At 39.7% G+C, this 21,772-nt stretch overlaps 1 protein-coding gene across 1 annotated transcript in view; it reads right to left on the reverse strand.

Annotated features, from left to right (window-relative positions):
• sema3g (semaphorin 3G) overlaps nt 1-20,903 on the reverse strand; it is a 53,227-nt gene extending 32,324 nt beyond the window's left edge. Inside the window, exons 1-2 of the mRNA XM_086026851.1 lie at nt 20,536-20,903; nt 2,465-2,625 (exon numbers count right to left, since the gene is read on the reverse strand). Of these exons, the coding sequence (XP_085882977.1) occupies nt 2,465-2,625; nt 20,536-20,638 (264 nt within the window). The 5' untranslated portion in view covers nt 20,639-20,903. The remainder of the gene's footprint in view (nt 1-2,464; nt 2,626-20,535) is intronic.
• Between the last annotated feature and the right edge of the window lie 869 nt (nt 20,904-21,772).

Consider the following 21,772-nt stretch of genomic DNA (forward strand, 5'->3'; position numbering starts at 1 on the left):
TCAGGGTCGTAGGAATCTGGAGCGTATCCCAGCCAATGTTTAGGAAGCAGGCCATGTACATCAGGGCTCATACAGACCATTCGCACTCACATTCACACCTATGGGAAAAGTATTACGAATGTGGGAGGAAGCCTGGGCATGAAAACTCCACACAGAAAGGTCAAAGCTGAGATTCTAGCCCATAACATTTGACTGGGAGGCAGACGTGATAATCGCAGGTTCGGCTGTGCAGCTTTGATATATTGTAAAACATGCAATCATGCTATGGTATCTATAACGACAGCTATCGTTTCTAATGTTGAAAACAGTTGAATCCATGTTTATTTTATTCATTGCCGTAATTATAATTAGAGGTATGCAACCAAGGCCTTGTGGTGAACACACCACCTCTATCCAAACATTGGCGGTTTGATTCATAAGGGAAAATTGACTTTTACACTGAACAGAACTGTTTAGTTTGTGGCTGGACACGTTTCCTAATTGAGACAATGAGGTGAATTGTGCAAATGCTGAAAAAGAAAGACGAAAAGTAGACTGTGACTTCAGTAAAAACAACGTTGTTGCCTTTGTTCTGCTCAAACAAGTGTACCCGTTTCCAGTTTATAAATTATGGTTCAGTAAAGTACTATATTACATTGTGTCCAAGAGTTCTTGATGGGAACATTACCCTATTGCTGCTTTGCCAATGGCAAAAACAGCTCACCCGGTACTATTTCTCACAGTTTCAGGAGTGCCAAATTTACAACATATAGGTGACGTAAACCACTGCTGGTGGATGATTGGTTGAGTAGATAAGTTATTACCATGTCATTGTTAGTTTTGAGGATAGATGGCTAAAAAAACACGCATTTGGTGCGCCTTACAGTAGCTTTATACGATTATCCTCTGCAGTCTCCACTTGACTGCTGCGGTCCCATTTTCTTTCTGTCTTCTGTTCCCTTTCCAGTAAATTTTGCCTTCTTACTATTGCCACCAGAAGTAAATACAGGAATACCGCCCCCTTCTTCATCGTTCTTTAGCATCACTCAACAACCGATGTGTTCAAAATGTGACGTGTTTTTTTGGAGTGGGGCCAATTGGAAGTTGAGCGGGAAAAGGTGCACAAAGTTGAAACTGAGTTTAACTCATTCATTCCCACTGAGATGTGTAACACTCCAATATGACTCCACATGAAGTAAAACGCAGGTGTAATAACTCTTGATAACAATGCATGGCCTTCTCAACTCGAAATGAAACAAAGATGTGTGATATATCTTGTTTCATAAGAGCATCCCACTGACACATGTATGCAGATAGAGATCTTGGTCTCAATGTACTATTTCCTAATAATTGTTGAGGACATGACTGTCTGTGTTGGGCCATTGGAATTAGGAATTAGGTTTGCTATTCCCCCCACTGTGCCCCCGCGGTGACAACAACACGGCAGTTGTTCCCAAGATGAATGTTCAAGCAGTTAAGTTTCAAAATCAAACATGTTTTGTAGTCAGTTAATTGATTCCACATTGGAGAAGGCCAAGCTTCCTGGAGAGATGCCAAAATTGGCATGAGATGGGGTCCCGCAAAAGAAACTCAGTTGTTCATATTAAATAATTTTATCTTTTTTTATACATACTGTATATGCATAATGATTTTGTTTTCAGAGTAGATTTGTCATGATACACTCATGCTTCATGACTGAAAAGATGTAATCCCTCCAACTCGAGGCACAACGTTGATCAAAGATAAACCGACAAAATAATTAAGCAGTTATTCATGTTTATGGTGACTTGGATTAACGCTCAAATGTAACGATCCTCTTACTATTTTAATCGTCTGACTCTTTTGGTTTATTCGTGTGCAACTTCTTGTCTATATTTTTTTTTATCAAATTATTGATGATAAGTAATTTGAGGGTATAAGCTGTTTCTGTAACATTATGGATGTTGCTCTGCCATGAAATCATAAATGAAAACATCAGCTTTTACTTTGGAGAACAATGACCGAACCAATAAGTGAATTACCGGTAGTTTCAAAAAGGTTGGTGAGTATAAAATGAATCCCTGTCATTTGATAATGCTTACTTGTTACATAGTTGTTGTTCTTTTAAAATAAACACTAATTGTAAGAAAATAAAATGTTGTAATGTAAATAACATGTAATTTCTTTATACGATTAATCGATGGAATAATCAAAAGAATAGATTCTAAAAATATAAGATATTAACAGCCCTAATTATCAATATGACCTTTCTTTTGAAATTGAGAGGAAGAAATCACACGGTTCTTCCTCACAGTGAGGCGTGTGGCAACAATTTTGATTCTAGTTTATGTTGTCACATTTGTTTTTGTTGCTTCATAAAATAGCTCCACTCCATTCATTGTGTTCAGAAGGGACAATGATTCAGCATTTAAAACAAAGTCATAATATGGCTTACAAGTGCTTAACTTTATTATTAAGTGATTATGGAGTAATTTCTTCATGTTACCTCCTTGGACTCGCTCCTGGCTGGTCCCAGCAGGAGAGAGTACATGACGTCTTTGCCCCCCAAGAAGAGACGGTCACGGTACTCATCCAGATAGACAGTTGAGAGTGAAAGTTGGCCATGATGCCCGCTGAAGATGGATGACCTGTTGGTGGATAGCAGATCTGCACACGCAAGAAAAAAAAATTAGATTACTAATGGGCAAAGTACCAGATTACAATCACTTGTTACTATCTGTACTTTACTTCATTATTTAATTTTCTGGCAACATTCACATTTACTCCTCTAAATTTCCTAGATGAAAATAAAATTGTACCCTGATATATTTCCCCTAAAATGTTTGTTACTTGTAAGTGCAAAATAGAGTCACACTATGTTTTGTTGATGAAATGCCTGAACCATGGCACACAAAGTGCAAGAATCGTCCTGCCTGTCTAGTGTGAGTCGAGTACTGACAAGATGAAAGTGCTTGATGCTGACTCCACTTCTCACGCAGCATCTCCAGCAGCAGATAATGACCAAAATGACTACAACCGTGAACTTTGTGTTGGTGATAACAAGGATAATCTTACACACCTGTTGTCTTATTCACATTAATGCTTTTCATCCACTGAATGAAGTGCCACTTATGTTTTTCTAAAGTGAAAGAAATATTGATTCAGAATGTTGATGTTTAACAACTTCAGCCCGCCCAACATGAAGAAATCCATTGAGTTAGTTTAAATCCATTTATTCTAATCCAGTCAAGTCAAAATCTCAATGACCTTTTAGCTATCCCAAACTTGTATTCAAACTTGTTTTCTTAAGCATATGGTTAATGTGATGGTCAGGCTAACATATGCTATCTAACGTCGCTCATTAACCAACACACAGATCGGAAAGTAGTGTACACCACTGAAGTAAACGCAATAGATAAAGTAAAATATAGTCAAAATTCTAAATGTGGACTTTTTCTAAGATAAATACTTTTACTTCCGAAACTTAAGCAAGTTTTATATCAGAAAATTACTTTTGATACTTAAGTATACTACAGCAAATGTTTGATCCTATAAGCTTTTTACTCTAGTAATATTCTACAAGGTGACTTTTACTTCTGCCAAATTTTTATTTTCTGTGTACTTGTACTTTTACCCAAGTATCACTTTCAGGTACTTCATACAAGAATGTGTACATGAAAATGGTGTCTATCAAACCTCAAAGTGATAATAGATTAGGAGACTCTGTGTGGATTCTAAATCATCCAGGTCATTCAGAACGCAAAGTAAATGTATGTGAAGTTAGGAGCGCAATACCTGAGTGTCACTACACGTGTCACTAATTTCTTCTCACTGGTTTGTTTTGCTTTCTCATCTTTGCGCTCACAGCAAAGAGCGTCCTTTAGATTGAACTTTTTCCATGCATTTATGCAAGCCCAGGCACATATGGGCAAACTCAGTACAAGCCCAAATAATGGATTTACATGAAATTCTTTTTAGTCAGATGTATCGTTACATTTGTGAACAGAATTCCCGTGGGCATGCACATGTCAACATTATGTTTTCCTCACCAAACCAAGAGTGCATATGTAATACTACTTTACGGCTGTTGCTACAGTCTCATTCTGGAGCATTAGAGAGAGCTCTGCCTTGGGTGAAATGTTGAGAACATGTTGGATAGCCCTTTCTTTTTATATTGCATGTCCTTTAAAGAGCTACAATACATTGTCTTGAAATTCTACATAGCAACATAATTACTGGAGAACATTTCAAGACTTGCTGATAATATAATTCAGTTTTATTATTGAGTATTAGCTTTCATTATACCCGCTGTATTGGTGTCATTTTGCTTTATGTTGATTGGCTTGTAGAAGTCTCTTTCTTTTGCTTTATAGTAAGGCACCTAGAGTGTGTTTTAGAAATAACCTAAAGTGACCAAATATGGTTCCTTGTCTGATAAAGCTCCACAGTAAACCCTACCCTCCCCCAAAAAAAGTGAAAGCCACTGAACCAAGACCAGGAAACATTACTCCCACTGCGGGGTCATAACATCAAACTTACAGTTTACATCCAATAATACTAAATCACGCTGGGTAAAGTGAAAGAAAAAAAAAGAAATGTGCAAGACAGATATGCACAGCTCCCACATATTCACTTATCTATTCAAGGGGGCGCAGGAGGGATCTCATGCACCTGGTTACCCCTGACCCAATCTGGCAGTAGCTTTAATTAAAGTCTAAAAGGTTGTTGCAAAAACTCAGCAGGGGTGGCAGGGAGCAAGTTGAACTCAAGTTCAACCAGACATGGGCGTCTCCTCTCACTATTCACACTGTGCACACACACGCAGGTCCACGCAGGCACACACAGTGGTTGCAATGTTTCAGAGAAGCCCAATTTCAGTTTTTTTTTTGTTTTTTGGGTTCATGGCCCTGTTTTGTGGAATCCAATGCGGCCCCGTTAGATGTGTTCTAAACATCCTACTCTGTCCCAATTAAGTTGTAGAAAAAGCTGTCACCAAAATCTTTAGTGTATTTTTTGGAAACTACGTCATTGCAACAATCACCTCTAATGCATCATAATGATGAAATACAAATGTGATAAGCAAACAACCGCAAGACATTCAAACGACCAAATGTCTATCTATCCATGTATCCCTGCATTTACCGATCCATCCATCACACTAAAGTGCTGCCTGTGATTAGCATAAAATGCAATCTGTAGGGCGCACTGGTATAAAACTAAACCACTATATTAAAAAAAAGAATTTTACTCTCAACAACGGGCTGGGGGAAAAAAGGTCAACCAGGTCGAATAAGTCACCCACAAAAGTAGTCAGTTGACATAGAATAAATTATAAGAGCACTCCATTGATTGATCATTGATTCATTCATTTTTACACTTCCATTCCATTAAAGTACATTTGTATAATTTAACGTGATCCAAACTACTGCCTTTGCAAAGAAAACAATGTTGAGTTTTGTCGACACTCTCACAGACAGTAAGTGTGAAGAAGCATGGAGAGAGAAGCTGTCATTGGAATGCAAAGCCCTCCGAGTCTTTGCACTGATCAGCTTTCCATCGCTCTCTCATCACTCGGATGATACACACACAAAACTTCCATTGAAAAAGTAGTCCCTTGCCACTCCGTGGAGCCCTGACTGACTGAAGCATAGGGGCCAAATGTCCTCGTTGACACCTTGTCCATCAGTGGAGCTTTGCAGACAAAAACACAAGAAATCTCCATCCATTTTCTTTGCGAACTATTCTACTATCACCAAAACGCTAGAGTCCAACCCAGCTGACCGTGAGAGGCAGAGAACATTTTGGATTGATCCCTTGTCAATCACAGGACTGACACTTAGAAAACAACGTTAACAACTATGGGTACTTTAGGCTACATGTTTATGTTTTTTCAAATCGCTGAAGACGTCTATATCGTATTACTTACGTGCAGTTCCCAGAATCGGTAAAAGTAGAAATCCCTTACTTAAACTGCCATAGGCCTTGGCTGCTATGGAATCTTTCATGATGCTTTCAATCAAGTCAATGTTTGCTGGCTTGAAAAAAATGTCAGTAACTATAACTCCTACCTAACAACATAAACAGTGAGCTATGGTTAAATGGAACTGAAATGAGCCCTGGTAATGGTCACAATGTGTTCACTGTACTTGTGTTGATAAAATATTATGTTTCTATTACTGTATGGTTTTAACACTTTGCCAGCTTGTTAAAATAGGACTTAAACTAAGTAAAATCTTAAGATCTATCACATTTTGGTGGTGCTTAGATTTGTACTTTTAGGTGCTAACCCCCAAAAAGGGCTAGACACGTTGTGGTTAGCATCTAGCATTAAAGTTTGCAGGTGTAAATTCTCCCTTTAAACTTCTTTGTGGTCGGGTGTACCCCACATATTGCCCAAAGTCAGATGGGATGGGATAGTCTCCACCCACGACCCTAAACAAGAACTATAGAAAATGGATGAACTTTCTGTCGTATTGCCTTTTCAGTTGGCAACCTGCTCCTTTTTCACACACACTCACCACCTATACAAAAACACACCATCGACCTCATTACCAGTGCAGAAGCGTGTACTTAACACCAAAAATCATTACAGAAGAACATTAGCTTTTTCCGGCGCATATCGAAGCTTTCATTAATCACACTGATGATGAGAGCAGTTTCGAAAAGCTGACCTAAAACCTCGGCGCTGCTGGCAGAAGAAAACAGGCGACGCACAAGCCGAGACATGAGGGATAAAGCGGAGGCAAAGATAAGGTCAGAGCAAGGAGGGAGGCTTTGAGTTTGAAAATAACAAGGAGGAAGAACAGCAGGAAGATGAAGCCACAAGCCAGAGAATGTTGAAGTTGATGATGGATGTGCTAAAACTGACAGTAGCAAGCCGAACAAATATAATGAGTTCAAGAACTGCTCAACATGATGTTACTCTGCTCTGTATTCTTTGAGAACTTTTTAATGGTGTTATATCAAATCGGCTTTTTTTTCACCCACTGTTTGATAGACTCCTTGTTTGGCCCATGTAGTTTAATAAATAAAGGCAGAAGAAGAATGTCTTTTGTGTGTGTAACAAGCATTGTGATTGAAGATTCATTCTTCACAATCTCTTGTGTCCAAACAAAGAGGTGTGCTGTGAGCATGACATCTTAACCTTAACCTGTGTACAGTATCTGTTAGCTGCTCTGCGCACATACACATGCTAACAGGAGAAGCCATCTGGTCTCTACACACACACACGCCAAAACACACCAACTTGCACTCTGTCGCCTGTCATGCTTATCACTCTCTGCTCATTCCAAGGCTGGAGTGTGGAAAAAGTCGAACTTCGGGATGACAGGCGGTCATAATGGGAGGATGTGTGGCGCGGACTAACTTGTCAAACTTGTCAGCACAGCACAGCTTACACTTAAATGTCGCAACATGTGACTTCTACAGTTCTGTAGGTGTTGCAGTGAGAATTATTTTTTCATGGAAAAAAAGGCTTTATAAAGATGGTGCTCAGTTTATTTTCCTAAGTTCTGACACTTTAAAAACACATTTTGCAATATTGTATATTGGAGTGTCAGGTGTTACTTGGAATGGTGTAATGCAGTTCTATACTACTGTGAGATTTCGATTTATTTTTTTCTAAAATTTAGTATGAAAAAACTGTGACGTATGTCAAAAAAATATTGGTGTGGCTGCTGGAAAAGCAAGCATTATGATTTTATAATAAGCATAATAGCAGTACTGTCACCGACTCAACAGATTCCAAACCAGTCACAGAAATGGAGCCTGTTCAAATCCATCATCCACTGAAATTGCTAAGGACAAAAACAGCACTGCTATACACCCATGTACACAGTGTCACACGTACACACACCCGCACGCACACACACACACACACACACACACACAATGAGCTAATAGCTTACATCTGCAGCTTGTTATCCGTCTTAACAGCTCAACACCTAACTGTGAAAACAAGTCTCACTTCTCCCTACCCTCACTCTCCTGCGCCCAAATCATTGATCCATCTGTTCATCCATCTGTCCATCCATCCATCTGTCCGTTGATCCGTCATCCATATTTCCATCCATCCCTACATCCATCCATCCATCAACCATCCATCTGTTGATCCATCATCTATCCATCTGTCCCTCTATCCTTTGATCCATTCATCCATCCATCTATCTGTCTGTCCGTTGATTCATCGATCCATGTATTGATCATGCGTCTGTCCGTCGTCCGTCTATCCATCCATCCGTCTGTTGATCCATCCATTCGTCTGTCCGTCCATCTGTCTATTCATCTATTATCCATCCATCCATCTAACCCTTGCTCTCCATCATAACTTGGTGCCTTCTGCCTATCCACCTTCAACATCCTTTCTGGTTTTATTTGCTCGCTCTCAAAGTGGCTTACCTTCTTAAATATGTCTTGGGTTTCATCTCTAGTGTGCGTCCATCTATCTCCTTGTCACTTTCACCTTTGCCACTCACGTAGTTATCCCTCTAATATTCTTCTCAAAGCATCCATAAGGGAGAAGTCTACATCTGTCTTCAATGTGTCTCAGTTCCCCGCAGGCCACCACGGCAAACCGAAAGCGACACACAAGAGTGCCTGGTTTCTGAGGATGTGTCAAAGCTTGGCGATGGTATCGCATAGACCTGGCCACTTCAAAGATATGCGCAACGTTTATTCAAGGATTTGTTTACAGGGGTCCTCTTAGTCAGCCCAAAGCCTGCAGTGCTGGGTTGTGTCAAATCCAAGAGAGACAAGAGGCTTTTGGCCTACTCATTCACTACTGCTCTCCCATTTTCTCATTGACTGATTAGCCTGGGAGCTTGTATGCAAATGGCTGAAATATGACTAAAGCCTTACCGGAGTATGATATGAATGCATTTTATTGTCCCCATTTGCCGCCATGTTTTAATGTGGACATTAGGACATTCTTTGTCTCTACTGGTTTGCTTTGATAGCACAAAGATATGCAGATGAGAGTATCAGGTGACTCTTAATTACACATGCATGTAGTCTCTTTGTTCCCCTAGTGAATTGATAACAACCGGACAGCTTTTAAAGCATAATGTATAGAATAGCAATTTGACCTTGTAACAACAGCTTCAAAGTCATGCTGATGCTACACTTGCAGGTACTGTTGAGAGCAGTATCTCTAACATGCTTAGACATATTGAAGCGCTCTGTACTGGGAGCACTGATGGTAGAAACCAAATGATTCTGCATTTGTTACACAGTAGTGTACTTAAAAAACGTTCTTGCTGTTACAACTTTGTTACAGGGCAATCAGAATTCTACATTAAAAAGAATGCATTCCTTACAACCTACTTGAAAGTGCCCACCTATTTCCCATAAAAGGTCATTTGGGTTAGCTTCTGCCTTCTTTTTACAATGTCCTTGACTTTATGGGTGGTGGGTGAAGGGAAAGGATGATGGGTATGGATCCTCTACAGATATTGTTGCCACCGTCATTAAAAATGATTTTGGAAAAAAAATGAAATGTCCCCTTTTTATAAGTCACAGAACCTGGCAGGTTGACACTAAAAACATTGTCTTGTCGATCGTACAACTAGCATCACGATCAAAGGTTTGTGCTCTGGGGCCAATTATTATCATTATTATTTATAATAATTATTTTGTCCTGAAATAAAAACACACACGGTCACCTTTTAAACCTCGGTGGCCGTCTGCATTATCTCAATGCTCTTATTGTGTATATTCCAATGTCATTAACTCTGATTAGACATAAGGAAAACATTTCTCCTGGTTTGGAGTATCATCTTGTGGAAACTGTATTAATTCCCTGGCTATAAGTTTCCATGAAATGATAAAAAGCAGATGCTCTTAAGAAGAGCACGTTTATGGGAGGAGTTGACGGATTTGCTAGGGAATTGAAAAAGTTCACTATCAAATCTCGTGCTGACTTGTGCCGTGTACAAATTGGGCATTGGCAGGATCCCAAACTGTGTGAAGCTGCAGTCTGAAATATCCACACACATATGTCAAGGCTAAAATGACGGGGGAGCACATATGAATTTTATTAGAACCTGTATGCCTACAAAATATAAAATGCATGCCAGAATCACTCACACACCTCAACATGTCTTCTTTAAGTCTCTTCTGTTGTCATTCATGCTAAGCAAACTTGAAGTCTCTTCCAATTATTTTCTTCTTCACATTTGATTTCCACAAACACACACGCACGAACACGCATACACGAATGCTGACAAACCAAGCGTTCATTGACAATGAATTTCCAGGGTTACTTTAGCTTGGCTGTTTATTGTTACAGAACGGCAAGAATTTTTGGAATCTGACACATTCTGCTCCGTGTGTATGCTACCTGGTCAAATTAACACTCCACTTTTTTTTTGTGGCTGTCTCATGAAAAGAGGTTATATTGTTCAAGTTAACCAGGAAAAAAATGCAAGCTGGAAAGTTAAACATACATAAAGCTGTTGAAGGAAATTCATGACAAAAATCTTATGAACCCGATCAGATGTTTTAATGATGATGATGAATGGACAAACACATGATCAGAAGATAACCAAGTCAGCTCCAAAAACGTAAGTGCAAAATGCCAATAGAATTTGTAGAGCATAATTTCAATGCGTTTGGACAAACATTGCATAATACAGTTAGTCCCCTAATATTTTATGCCATTCTTCTACTTTCAAGGCAGTGCCTCATGAAACAAATTTTTGAGGTGTGATTTTTACAGACACATGACAGATTAGTGTTGCTTTAACAAGTACGCTCTGTACTTTTGAAAGCCCTTAAAAATATGCATGACCAAAAGAAATGAGAAAAAAAGGAAATTGTTCTTCCTCACAACGATTGTTCAAATAAATCACAGACTTGATCGTCATGTCATGACAGAGTAAATCCTGGGATTTCCTGGCAACCTGTCACTGCTTTTAAATGCTGACTCCTCTTTGACCTCAACGCATTAACACGGCGAGACATGATGTGTACATGCAGTAAAGTAAGCAACAACTGTTACGGTTTGATTTTGCTTTATTTCAAGTATTCTCTGTTTTTGGAATTGAAATGGAAAAGCACTTAGGGGCCATTTACACCCTCTTTAAAAGAAAGCGAATGAAACTGTCATTTTACTGTTTATGCTACCCCGTATAAGGCTGTTTCCTTGGCAACGCATGCAGACAGACAAACATCAGAAATGACTCTAACACTATAAGGACTTTAAGACTGGTTCATTTACTTTTTTTTTTTACCCAGCAAGGTGGAGCATATTGTTACATATGGGGTTTGCAGACAGAGGTTCCTTTCTGGTTGGAGTTTGCCATGTTCTCCAGTTTCACATTCCAAAACCATTTAGTTTAGGTTCAGTGAAGATCCTAAATTGTCCATATAGGTGCGAATATGCGTTTAAATAGTTGTCTATACAGTGTGCCATGGACTGGCAAACAATTCAAGGTGAATTTCGCTTCTCATCCAAAATCATGACTCTGATAGGTGGATTGAAGATGGATGGAGTTGAGAAATTACTCTGTATTAAGTATTAAATGTTTACTTAAAAGAAAGACTAAGGAACAAACACTTGTCACTAATACTGTTTTCACTATTATATGTCAGGGAAGTAAAACACTCACACACACACACACACACAGAACACCTCTCTCCTCTCGGTCATCTCGGGAGGCTTCTGATTAGTCTGTTGGGCCAAGCAAAACACAGCCAAGGCTCTTAGCTCATCACTCTTGGTACTCGTCATTATCATTACATCTGTCCTTCTCGATTTTCATTTACACCGCCCTGCTTGACGCACCTCTCGAAATCTATTTTCTTTTTCGCTTTTGTCCTTTTGTAGCCTTTTCCTAGATGGCCCTGATCCTTGTTATTTATTCGTGATCACCCCTTCAGTTGTCTCTGCTTCTTTAACGCTCCATATTCTGATACTCATCTCTTCTAAGTCTTGTATCTTTGCAGCCGTCTTTTTTTTGCAATCTCCATTACTTTAATGCATTCACCAAGGAGGTTAATGTCATCATCCGCTAATGCTGGTCAGCTTGTTTGTCTGTATGTTACTTCATGTATATTTTCTATTGTAACAACCTTTGTTTGCTATTAAGGTTCCAGTTCCCCTTCAGTATTGACAATGGAGGCATAAATAATGCTTACATTAATTTTATCATGGCAATAATTTGGCCCTGGAACTCATTATTTCTATTTCCAACCATTCCATCCAGCCATTATTCAAACCGCTTATCCCCACCAGGGTCGCGGACGTGCTGGAGCCTATCCCAGCTGGTTTTGGGCAGTAGGTGGGGTACACCCTGAACTGGTTGCCAGCCAGTCACAGGGCACACAGATAAACAGACAAACAACCATTCACACTCACAGTCACACCAAGAGACCATTTAGTGTTCAATTAACATACCAAGCATGTTTTTGGAATGTTTCCATTCTTTCATATTTGAAAAAAAGTTTCCAGATCTGAAAAAAAATGGAGGTCATGTGTGGAACAGATGGTGTGACAACATTCACGTAGATGGACGCACTAATAACTGTGGTGCATGGTTGAGTGTTGTTTGAAAAAAAAACAAAAAAACTTTGGACACACACATTGGCCTATGAGAAGCATGGTGAGCTGCTGAATTAACGCTGCACATCCAATCCAAATAAAGAAACAATAAATCAGTGCAGAGCTGAAGTGTTGTGTTCAGGGTGTGTCAAGTGCAGAAAGCTTGGACAAATGGCCTCTCAGAGCTTGAGGCCCCCCAGTGGTAATGTCGCAATCACTCCAAAATACTTGGAGTTTACTTTTCACTACTACTTCCCACACATGCAAGTGTTTCCAAAAAATACATTTATAGTTAATCAGTAGTTCTTCGGTTAAAAGGAAACAACAGTGTTTATTTGTTGGTATGTGCCAGGTTTATAGACAATGCTGGTAACATGGGTTTATATTTTGTTCTTTTTTTTTTTTTTTCCTAGCATGCCTTTCTTCTTTTATTTTGCCTCTGACAAGGGAATTTTTATTTGTCCTTAGAAGTCAGTGGACATATTTTCTTTGTTTTCAATATTCTGACAGTAGATTACTGCTACATAAAGTTGTGTTCCCAAAGGTGTGTTCCCAGAGAAACCCAGAGTGGTCCATGAACATTGTAGTCACACTTTCTGACATCACCTCGAGGCCCAAGTAGGCCCTAAATTTTTAATTAACCTTTTAGCATAGTTAATTGTCATTCCGAGGATGCCAAAATAGTCAAGTTCCATCTGGATTCACGTATACAGTTGCACTGTTTATTGCGAATTTGGCACATGGTATCCTTTTTTTTCGCCCCTATCTTGGGTTTTCAATCTGAGGTCTGGGAGTACTTAAAAAATCATCTGGTGGAAAAGAAAAAGACAGAAAAATTACAGTCATCGTACTATAGGATAACATGTCCAAGGGGAAGATTAAAAAAAAAAAAAAGGAATGACTGATGAAAAAGAATAGTGAAAGTGAGAAAAAAGGTGCTCAAGGACAAGAATGGCTGCCACATTATAGTCAGTTCTGGCAGACTCTCAGATTATCCCGCTGGGTCCAAGAACAACCAAGACTCCTCTTTGTATCGGTTTGTGGGCGATGCCAATGGAGCAAACACGCTAATTCATTCACAGGCGGTGAGACAAAACTAACAGAACTCTTGACTCTGAGAACTAATGCAATCGGCCGATGGTGAGAGCGCTTCTGTTTTCAAGTGACCCCCTGCTTTGCTGAAAACAAAGTGAATATTGTATAAGACAGACTGTGTGTGTGTGTGTGTGTGTGTGTGTGCGTGTGTGTGTGCCTCAGGTCAACGTGTGTGTGAGTGTGTGTGTGTATGTCTGTGTGTGTGTGAGCCAACAAATAGACACAGGAGGAGTGAATAAAAGAAGTTGGCAGGTTGTCCAGAGGGGAAAGACAAATAATGGACACAGAGAACCACATGATGGGAAATTGCTATGGCTCCTCGCTAGACCTCCTTTGTCATGTTTGGTCTGTTTTGGTTTTTGGTTTTGTTAGTTTCATGTTTTGCTCTGTGTCTGTCTCGTCATGATTATTGTGTCCACCTGTGTGCTAACCAATCAGCTCCCTCCTACCCTCTGTGTCTTGTCCAGGTGTTCCTCGTTGTATCGTCAACTTGTCTATATTTAGTTCTCCGCTTTCTTTCAGTCATTGTTGGTTCGTTTCGGTTTGTCTTGTCAAAGTCCAGTCATAGTCATAGTCATAGTCATAGTCATAGTCATAGTCATAGTGTTTGTTTGGTTTGTTTTGGGTCCTTGTTTGTTTTTTTTGGACTTCAACATGTTTGTTGGTTTGGTATTATCCCAGCACCTTGTTTGCCCCTTGTTTTTTAAATTAAATACTTTATATTGCACACCATTTTGCCTCCTGCGTTTGGGTCCTCCTCTACGAACACCTGACATCCTTGGAGGATTGCAAGCACAGCCGCAATTAAAGCAGGTCAACATATTATTAAGATGGTAACTTCTTTTTACATTTGTGGGAGAATGAAGCATGTAAATAAGGTGCGTAGAGTATAACTCATGTTCAGATTACGTGCTTGTTGAACAGTGGGCTCTATATTTAAATACAGCGCAGTTGTGTTCAAGCGTGAAAGCTAGCATATCCTGATTTCGCAAGCCTCATTGTGCTTGTTAAGGAATTTGGTTCAGTTTGGTTCTGGGGCGGGCGGCACGGTGGTCGACTGGTTAGCACGTCCGCCTCACAGTTCAGAGGTCATGGGTTCGACGCCGGGCCCTGTGTGGAGTTTGCATGTTCTCCCCATACCTGCGTGGGTTTTCTCCAGGTCCTCCAGTTTCCTCCCATATTCCAAAAACATGCATGATAGGTTGATTGGACACTCTAAATTGCCCCTAGGTGTGATTGTGAGTGCGGTTGTTTGTTTGTCTCTGTGTGCCCTGCGATTGGCTGGCAACCAATTCAGGCTGTCCCCCGCCTACTGCCCGAAGACAGCTGGGATAGGCTCCAGCACGCCCGCGACCCTTGTGAGGATAAGCGGTATAGATGATGGATGGATGGATGGTTCTGGGGCACTTGAGGGTGATTCCTTTGACATGCACTGGTCAAATTGGTGGCTGAAAATAGACTAAACTTTACGCCTGCTGGAGCCAACTCTATGTATTGGCGCAGGGAGAAACAAATTCTGAGCTCCACGGATATGTGTGGTTAATGTCATATTTCATTCATAAATGTGATAAAAGCATACATCAATCCCTCTGAACCATTGCACTGGGCATGACACTAGAGCCCATAGACTTGGTTTTAGTTTTTAGTATAGCTGTACGACAGTTAACCCTCTCAGGTTCAAATTAAGTTTTAGTAATAGTTTAGTAGTACTTAAAAAAGGCTTATATAAAATGAATGTGTATTAATTTGGGGATTAACAATTAGTTGTTGAGAATCTACAAAACCTGCCTGGAGAGGGTTAAAGTGGTTGTTTACAATTTAAAACAAAAGACAGAAAAACTGAACCATTTTTTTGTCATTTTTGCCAAAACCTTCAGTATGAATAGACAATAGTGGATGAGTAAAATAACGTGAAAAAAAATAACATCTCTTTGGCCCCATTTCGTGCAGATTATTTAATTTGCAAGAAACCACCACACCCGAGGAAAAACAATCATAGAAGGTGTGACTGATGACTTCTCAATGATTTCTTTTGAATTGACAAGCGCAACCCCGTGGCCCCACGCTAAACAGGGCATAAGACTAGCAAATAGAAGCAGAGCCAACCGCAGGCAGCTGAGAGCATTCAGACGTGATGCAGAATTGGCAACATTTCTACTTGACAGTTTACGATCGCATTTAGTGTTATTGTAACACTCCATTATGAATAAGTCATGCTACCAACATAGCAGTCATGGCTAACATCTTTTTTTTTTATAACACTAATGATAGTTTAGTGAGGGGCATGTCTTTGGTTTGAAACCTCCAAGTGGGGCTTCCTCCAAATTTTGCTTGCAGTTTTAACACTGCAAACTCCTCTTTCTGGAATGTTTAAATGTTACCAAAAGTTTCATGATAGCGATGGATCTTGCATTGGATCCTATTTGGAAAAACGTTGTTAGTTTCAAGTAAAAGTTCAAGTGAAAAGAGTAAATGCAACTGTTAACACACTGTTTAAAATGCCAACAGCAGATGAGGGCATCTAATTTTTTTCTCCTTTGTTTTGTTTCCTATTGCTTTGGCCACAAGGTGCTTGAAGTGACTTCCGTGTGTGTAAATGTCTTTGTGGCGCTTGATTGGGAGGAAGAAAGACTGCAGGTTTTCCGAGGTAAAAATTGCTTTCTTCCTGTTTCCACCCCCCTCTGCTCCCTAATTGAGTGAAATGAGATAATGCCACCTTTTCCTGTCGCTAAATTACTTCCTAATCCTCCCGGGAATATAAACACCCTGTGGGCTATTGAGTATGGGGGCGGGGTGTAGGGTGGTGTCGGGTGCATTAAGGGACATACTCACCCCCCTGAGGTGAGTCAAGAAACAGGACTGAGTAGATGCATGTCATTCAAGAAAGTCACACTGAGCTATACAGAACCCAGTCAAGGCGGAAATTATTAAAAGTGTGTAACCTGTGGTGTTAAAGGTCAACAGCTCCGGGAGCATTTGTCCAGTAATAACAATGTTATAGGCAGAAGTTCTTCATTCTGCAAGAAGCTTGCAAAAAAAAAAAAAAAAAAAAAAGGAACAATTTCCACAATGAAGTAAAAGACTGTTCATGGTCACTTGAAAGTGGTGTGCGGGGCTATTACAGCTATTTATTAATAAAAGTAGACCTTTATGTTCAGTGTAAACGTCTTCATTAAAATACTAAAGTAATTTCTAATCTAACTTACTTTTAAATTGAAAATAGCTAATTTTCTTATAAAAGTAGACTTATGTTCAGTGTAAACGTCTTTATTTAAATACTAAAGTAACTTGTAATGTAAGTTACTTTTAAAGTGAAGTAATCAGTGAAGTCAAACAGTTACTTTTTCAACGTAACTGTGGCAACACTGTTTACCGCTGTCCATCAGTGGTGCATTTAAGGAAAATTAGACTTAAGAGGTCGAGTGGGAGGTCCAGGAAAAAAAACGTCTGCTCTAAACAAGAGTGTGTGAATGCAAACACATTGGCCAAAATGGCCTTTACAGAGGTGAGAAAACAGAGGGTGCCAAAGATGACAACATGGCTAATTAAATAACTGAGTCCTATAGAAAGATTAAGAGTTTTTTTTTCCTTTCTTTTTTTTTTGTGGAACTTTGTCAATTCAGCAGTGATCAGCCTTGCACACCACTGAAATAGTAGCCTCCTAACAGTCATGGAATGTGGTCATCTATGCATTCACTTTCAATAAATATCACAGTGCCCATGGTCACGAATGTTATGCTTTAGCTTCTTCTGACTTTTACATTTCCACGAGAGTATACCACTTGTCCTGTTCTGAGTTGCAGGCGAAATTCATACTGCAATGCAGGCGGACTGATTGCCTGCCAATCTCGCCTGTACTGAGACAATAATTCACATTCACACCGTCACTGAGCGCAAACAGAACCACCCACACTACCTGCAAACAATTCAGTTAAATTAACCACTGTCCCATCAGTGACATTCTTACGCCCGATTGCCAAGAGCAGTAATTACAGTGATGCCTTGACTTACAAGTTTATTTTGTTTTGTGACCATGCTCATACTCAAAACACTAGTGTCTCAAATCATCTTTCCCCATATAAATGAATGCAAATGCTATTAATTCGTTCTAGCACCATATTGTGCTGTCAGAGTACTTGCCCTGGCCACCAGAGGCAATGTAATACAAACATAAAAACACACATGAAGAAGAATTTCACAACTGACTCATTAATCTGAAGTAACATGAATTGTTTTTCACATAAGATAAAGAATATATGCCTGGTGGTAATGTTATGCCGTGTTGTCGCACCGTTCCTGTTCAAATTTATAACACCGCGACATCAGTGCTGTTTGTTAGCCCATCTGTGGCATTTTGCATTGTGTGTGAGCATTAAGATAGCAGGCTTTCCTTGGTAAAGTTAAATACAAAGTTAAAATACACGACGTAATTCTCTTGGTTTTGAGCAGTAAATTTCAACTGACTGACTGTGCCAAGAAACAGCTTGAAGCCGTTTTTTTTGGATGAATTGTTCACTACTGTTGTGTTATGAAGTGAGTTGAGTTCACTGTAACAGCCCAACAATCGTAGCCTATCAATTTTTTTTTCCTTAAATTGTGTCAGTAATAGTAACCCATCATATTTATGTGGTAGGGATAAATGTTCATACTATAGATGTCTGCAGTGAACTGTTTTAGCACAAGTCATGCCAAAAAATCCACCGCCACGTTGTTTCCCCTGTCCCCTTGAGTGCGGTCGTCACAGTCCCTCCGACAGGAAGACGACGTGACTGTTCTCCTGAAATCATGGCACGGAACTGAAGGAAATCCTGTGCGATATCTATCGCTGATGAAGACTATACACACCCACTCTGTCCTGACTGGAAGCAAACAATGAGCTCGGCTTGGCAACAACAGAGTCAACAGCCCTTGAAAACAAACACAAGCACGCACATGCACCATCATCTGCAAGCTTATCATTTGACAGCTAAATGAGTCATGGCCAAAAGCAGGTTTAGATTAGATGCAGGAAAATGACAAAGTGCTTGATACAGTGCATACAATACATGGACAGCTGGCCATTCCACCTAGAGGAAGTGAAAAGTGAACAAAATGCGGAATGTGTCAGAATTCTTGTCCATTTGAGAGGTCAGCATATGTTGCACCTGAGAGGGGGCCTGCTGGCTTGACTTCAATCACTCTTCTTCCACACCAAACTTGTCCAAGCTTTGTGATGTCGAAGTACAGTATTTTGGTTTATGATAAGTGTATGGACTGAGAAATGTAAAACTAAACTGTCCTGGCCGTGACAAATGTCTCATGAACAACAAACCTAATTAGGGTCACAACTGCATCGTGAGAATATTTGATTCCAGCATTCACACAAAGTATGCTGGCACAGAATAGCACCGAGCTTCAACATTCGCATAAAGGCTTCTTAAATGTGCGAGTGCTTGATTTTTAGTATTTCTAACGACAGCAGAATTAATGCAAATGCAGCTTTCAATGTATGTTTTGCACACAACAGTAATGTGTATTGTCTTGCAGCATTCACACAAAATGTTGTAGTACAAAAACACCACAAGTGCTCAACATTCACACATAGATTTACCGTAAAACAGTTGACTCTCGGCAATAATACCTTAAAACTAGAGATGAACTGATTAATTAACTGCCAGCTGATTTCTTCGGCCTATATAATCTATTTTAAAATCTACATTTTTTTTTTTGCAGATTGTTACAGATTGTTTTACACATTTACAGTACTACACAAGACAAAGACAATGACATTCAAACTCCCCCCCAAAAATTTACAAAAAATCAGCCAAATTTAGTAGATTTTTGTTGAGTCTGTTGTAAAGTTTTACAATTTGTAAAGTTCATAGAAGTACAGGACAAAGAAATGTAAAACAGTCGAATGTTCGGCCTGCAGTTCATATCTTTATGGTTGAAAGTGTTAAGGTACCAAAAAACAAGTTATTTTAATCATGTATTTTTAATTAAACGGCTGATTAATCAGTTATCAGAATTTTTATTGTGCCAAATGCCGGAATTGCATTGGCTTAAAACAATCCTTATCGATCGACCTCATTTTGACACAGAATAGTTAAGTGCTTAATACTCGGCAGTCTCAGAAGTAGGCCTACTAAATCTCAGCACTAACTCACAGTTTTATGTATGTGCGTAAAACTGCTTTCGAATATTAGAGCAAAGCCGCATTTGACTCGCAGCAATCACACAATGAACGTCCATCAAAACAAGAGGACAGAAAACTGTTGCTAGTGCGTAAGAAATGAGCTCGGTAGTTTATAGTCATTTTATAGTCAGCCATCACACTTCATAAATTAGCCAACATCCTCCTCGGGTGCTTGCTCACTGCTGTGAATAAATTCTTATAACGAGACAATCCCATCCCGCAGAAGTGCGAACCTGCGCCAAATCACCTCCGGCTTTCATCCCACAAGCATGCCGCCCTCATCTAACCTGTACAGTAAAAGCACCACTGCAGGAAGCTATCAAAATCAGAAGCCAAAAAGGGACATTAAAATTTTCACAACAGTGATTGAGTCAAGGCACATATTTTACTGTACATTGGGGAAAAAAATATGTCACAAAAAGTGAATACTGTTCTTTTTGATTTCACCCTCTGCCATCTAGTGGAACAGCTGTTAAGGGTTCTACCAGTCGCTATTAGATATATGGACAAACATACATTATCCGTAATAAATAAATACTCTTTAGAACAGTTGAGTCAAATTGGCTAATTTCTCACATCACACCTGATGATCCTTTTTGGTACAATGATTTTGAATCACTGCATTTAATAATGTTCAATCACACGCAAGCACATCATTCAACAATCCCCCAAATTTACCTTAAAATTGGTAATTTCATGCAATAAACATTTTAATTCGTAATACTGTCAGCCACCTGCATAGATAGATAGATAGATAGATTAGATGTACCTTTATAGGAGAGTCTGAGGCGCGGCACATTTGACTTGCTGCTGGATGAGACGCAAGTGGCAAGGAGTGCCAAAAGAAAGAAAATGGGAGTAAATCCTGTCATTCTTCTAGATGAAACCTTCTTCCTCAATTTTAATCTGCCTTCTACGGCATCGGACGGAATATTCCAAGAATGTGAAGCCAGGACTGCTCCTCTTATCTTAAAGAGTCTACATGAGGAGTGTTAGCATCCCAAAATAAAGGCTATGGATGTGTAGATGCTGGTTGTGCGCGTCTCTGCGGGCGCCCAGATGGACTGACTGACTGACTGACTCACTTGGGTCAGGACTGCTCTGCACTTCCTCACTGCTTCCAACACATGTGCACCAGAAGAGAGGAGCCAGGAAAGAAGCACCACGCCTCCCTCCCTACCCCCCTTTTGCTCTTCTCTCTCTCTCTTGCTCTCTCTGCCTCTGATTCTGTCTCTCTCTCTCTCTCTGCAGAACTGCATAGTGGGGACTCCACTCTTGAATGAAAGCAGCATTCTCATTCCCAAACAGTATATGTGCTTGTTTGTTTGTTGCAATACCTATTTCAGTGGAATGCAGTGTAGTGTTGTTGTATTGATGCAGATATGGATTAAATAGTATGGTACGGATGGTGGGTTTTTCCTCCACTTTTGTTCATGGTGACCATCCATCCATCCATTTTCTACACCATCTTGTTCAGGGTCACAGGGAACTGGAGTTGAGTTCACTTGACTTTGGGCAAAATGCAGACTGCACCCTCAAATGGTCACCAATTGCAGGGCACATACAGAGAGAGATAAACGTGGATGTCTCAGATTATGTGAAAAAGAAAATCCACTTTATTTTAAAGTGTATTTTGTAATTTTCACAGTTCTTTCATAGTCAAAGATCAGGCAGAGAGTGAGTTAAGTTTTGTATCAGGCAAAATCATACACAAGAAGTTAGAAATTATAGTGCACTGGAGACCATCCAACTAACGTCTCGTCAGATGATCTGCTCTTTTTCCACATTTTATCCCTTTTTATCTGTTTGTCTCCACCCACAAAGTGTGGGGATTTTCCATGAGAGCACTGACATTATGCGTTCTTGTAATCTTCCTGTCAGGAGGTGTGCCTTTGCTCAACAAAAATGCAAACTTTTCATAGTACAGAGTATGACAATAATTGCCCAAAAAGGTATAAAATATTGCTCAAGTGATGTCTGAAGTAGTAACAAAAATAATGTCTAAC

This window comes from Filicampus tigris, chromosome 1 (genome assembly GCF_054856515.1).
Source record: "Filicampus tigris isolate MCC_2025a chromosome 1, RoL_Ftig_1.0, whole genome shotgun sequence".
NCBI classification, from domain to species: Eukaryota; Metazoa; Chordata; class Actinopteri; order Syngnathiformes; family Syngnathidae; genus Filicampus; species Filicampus tigris.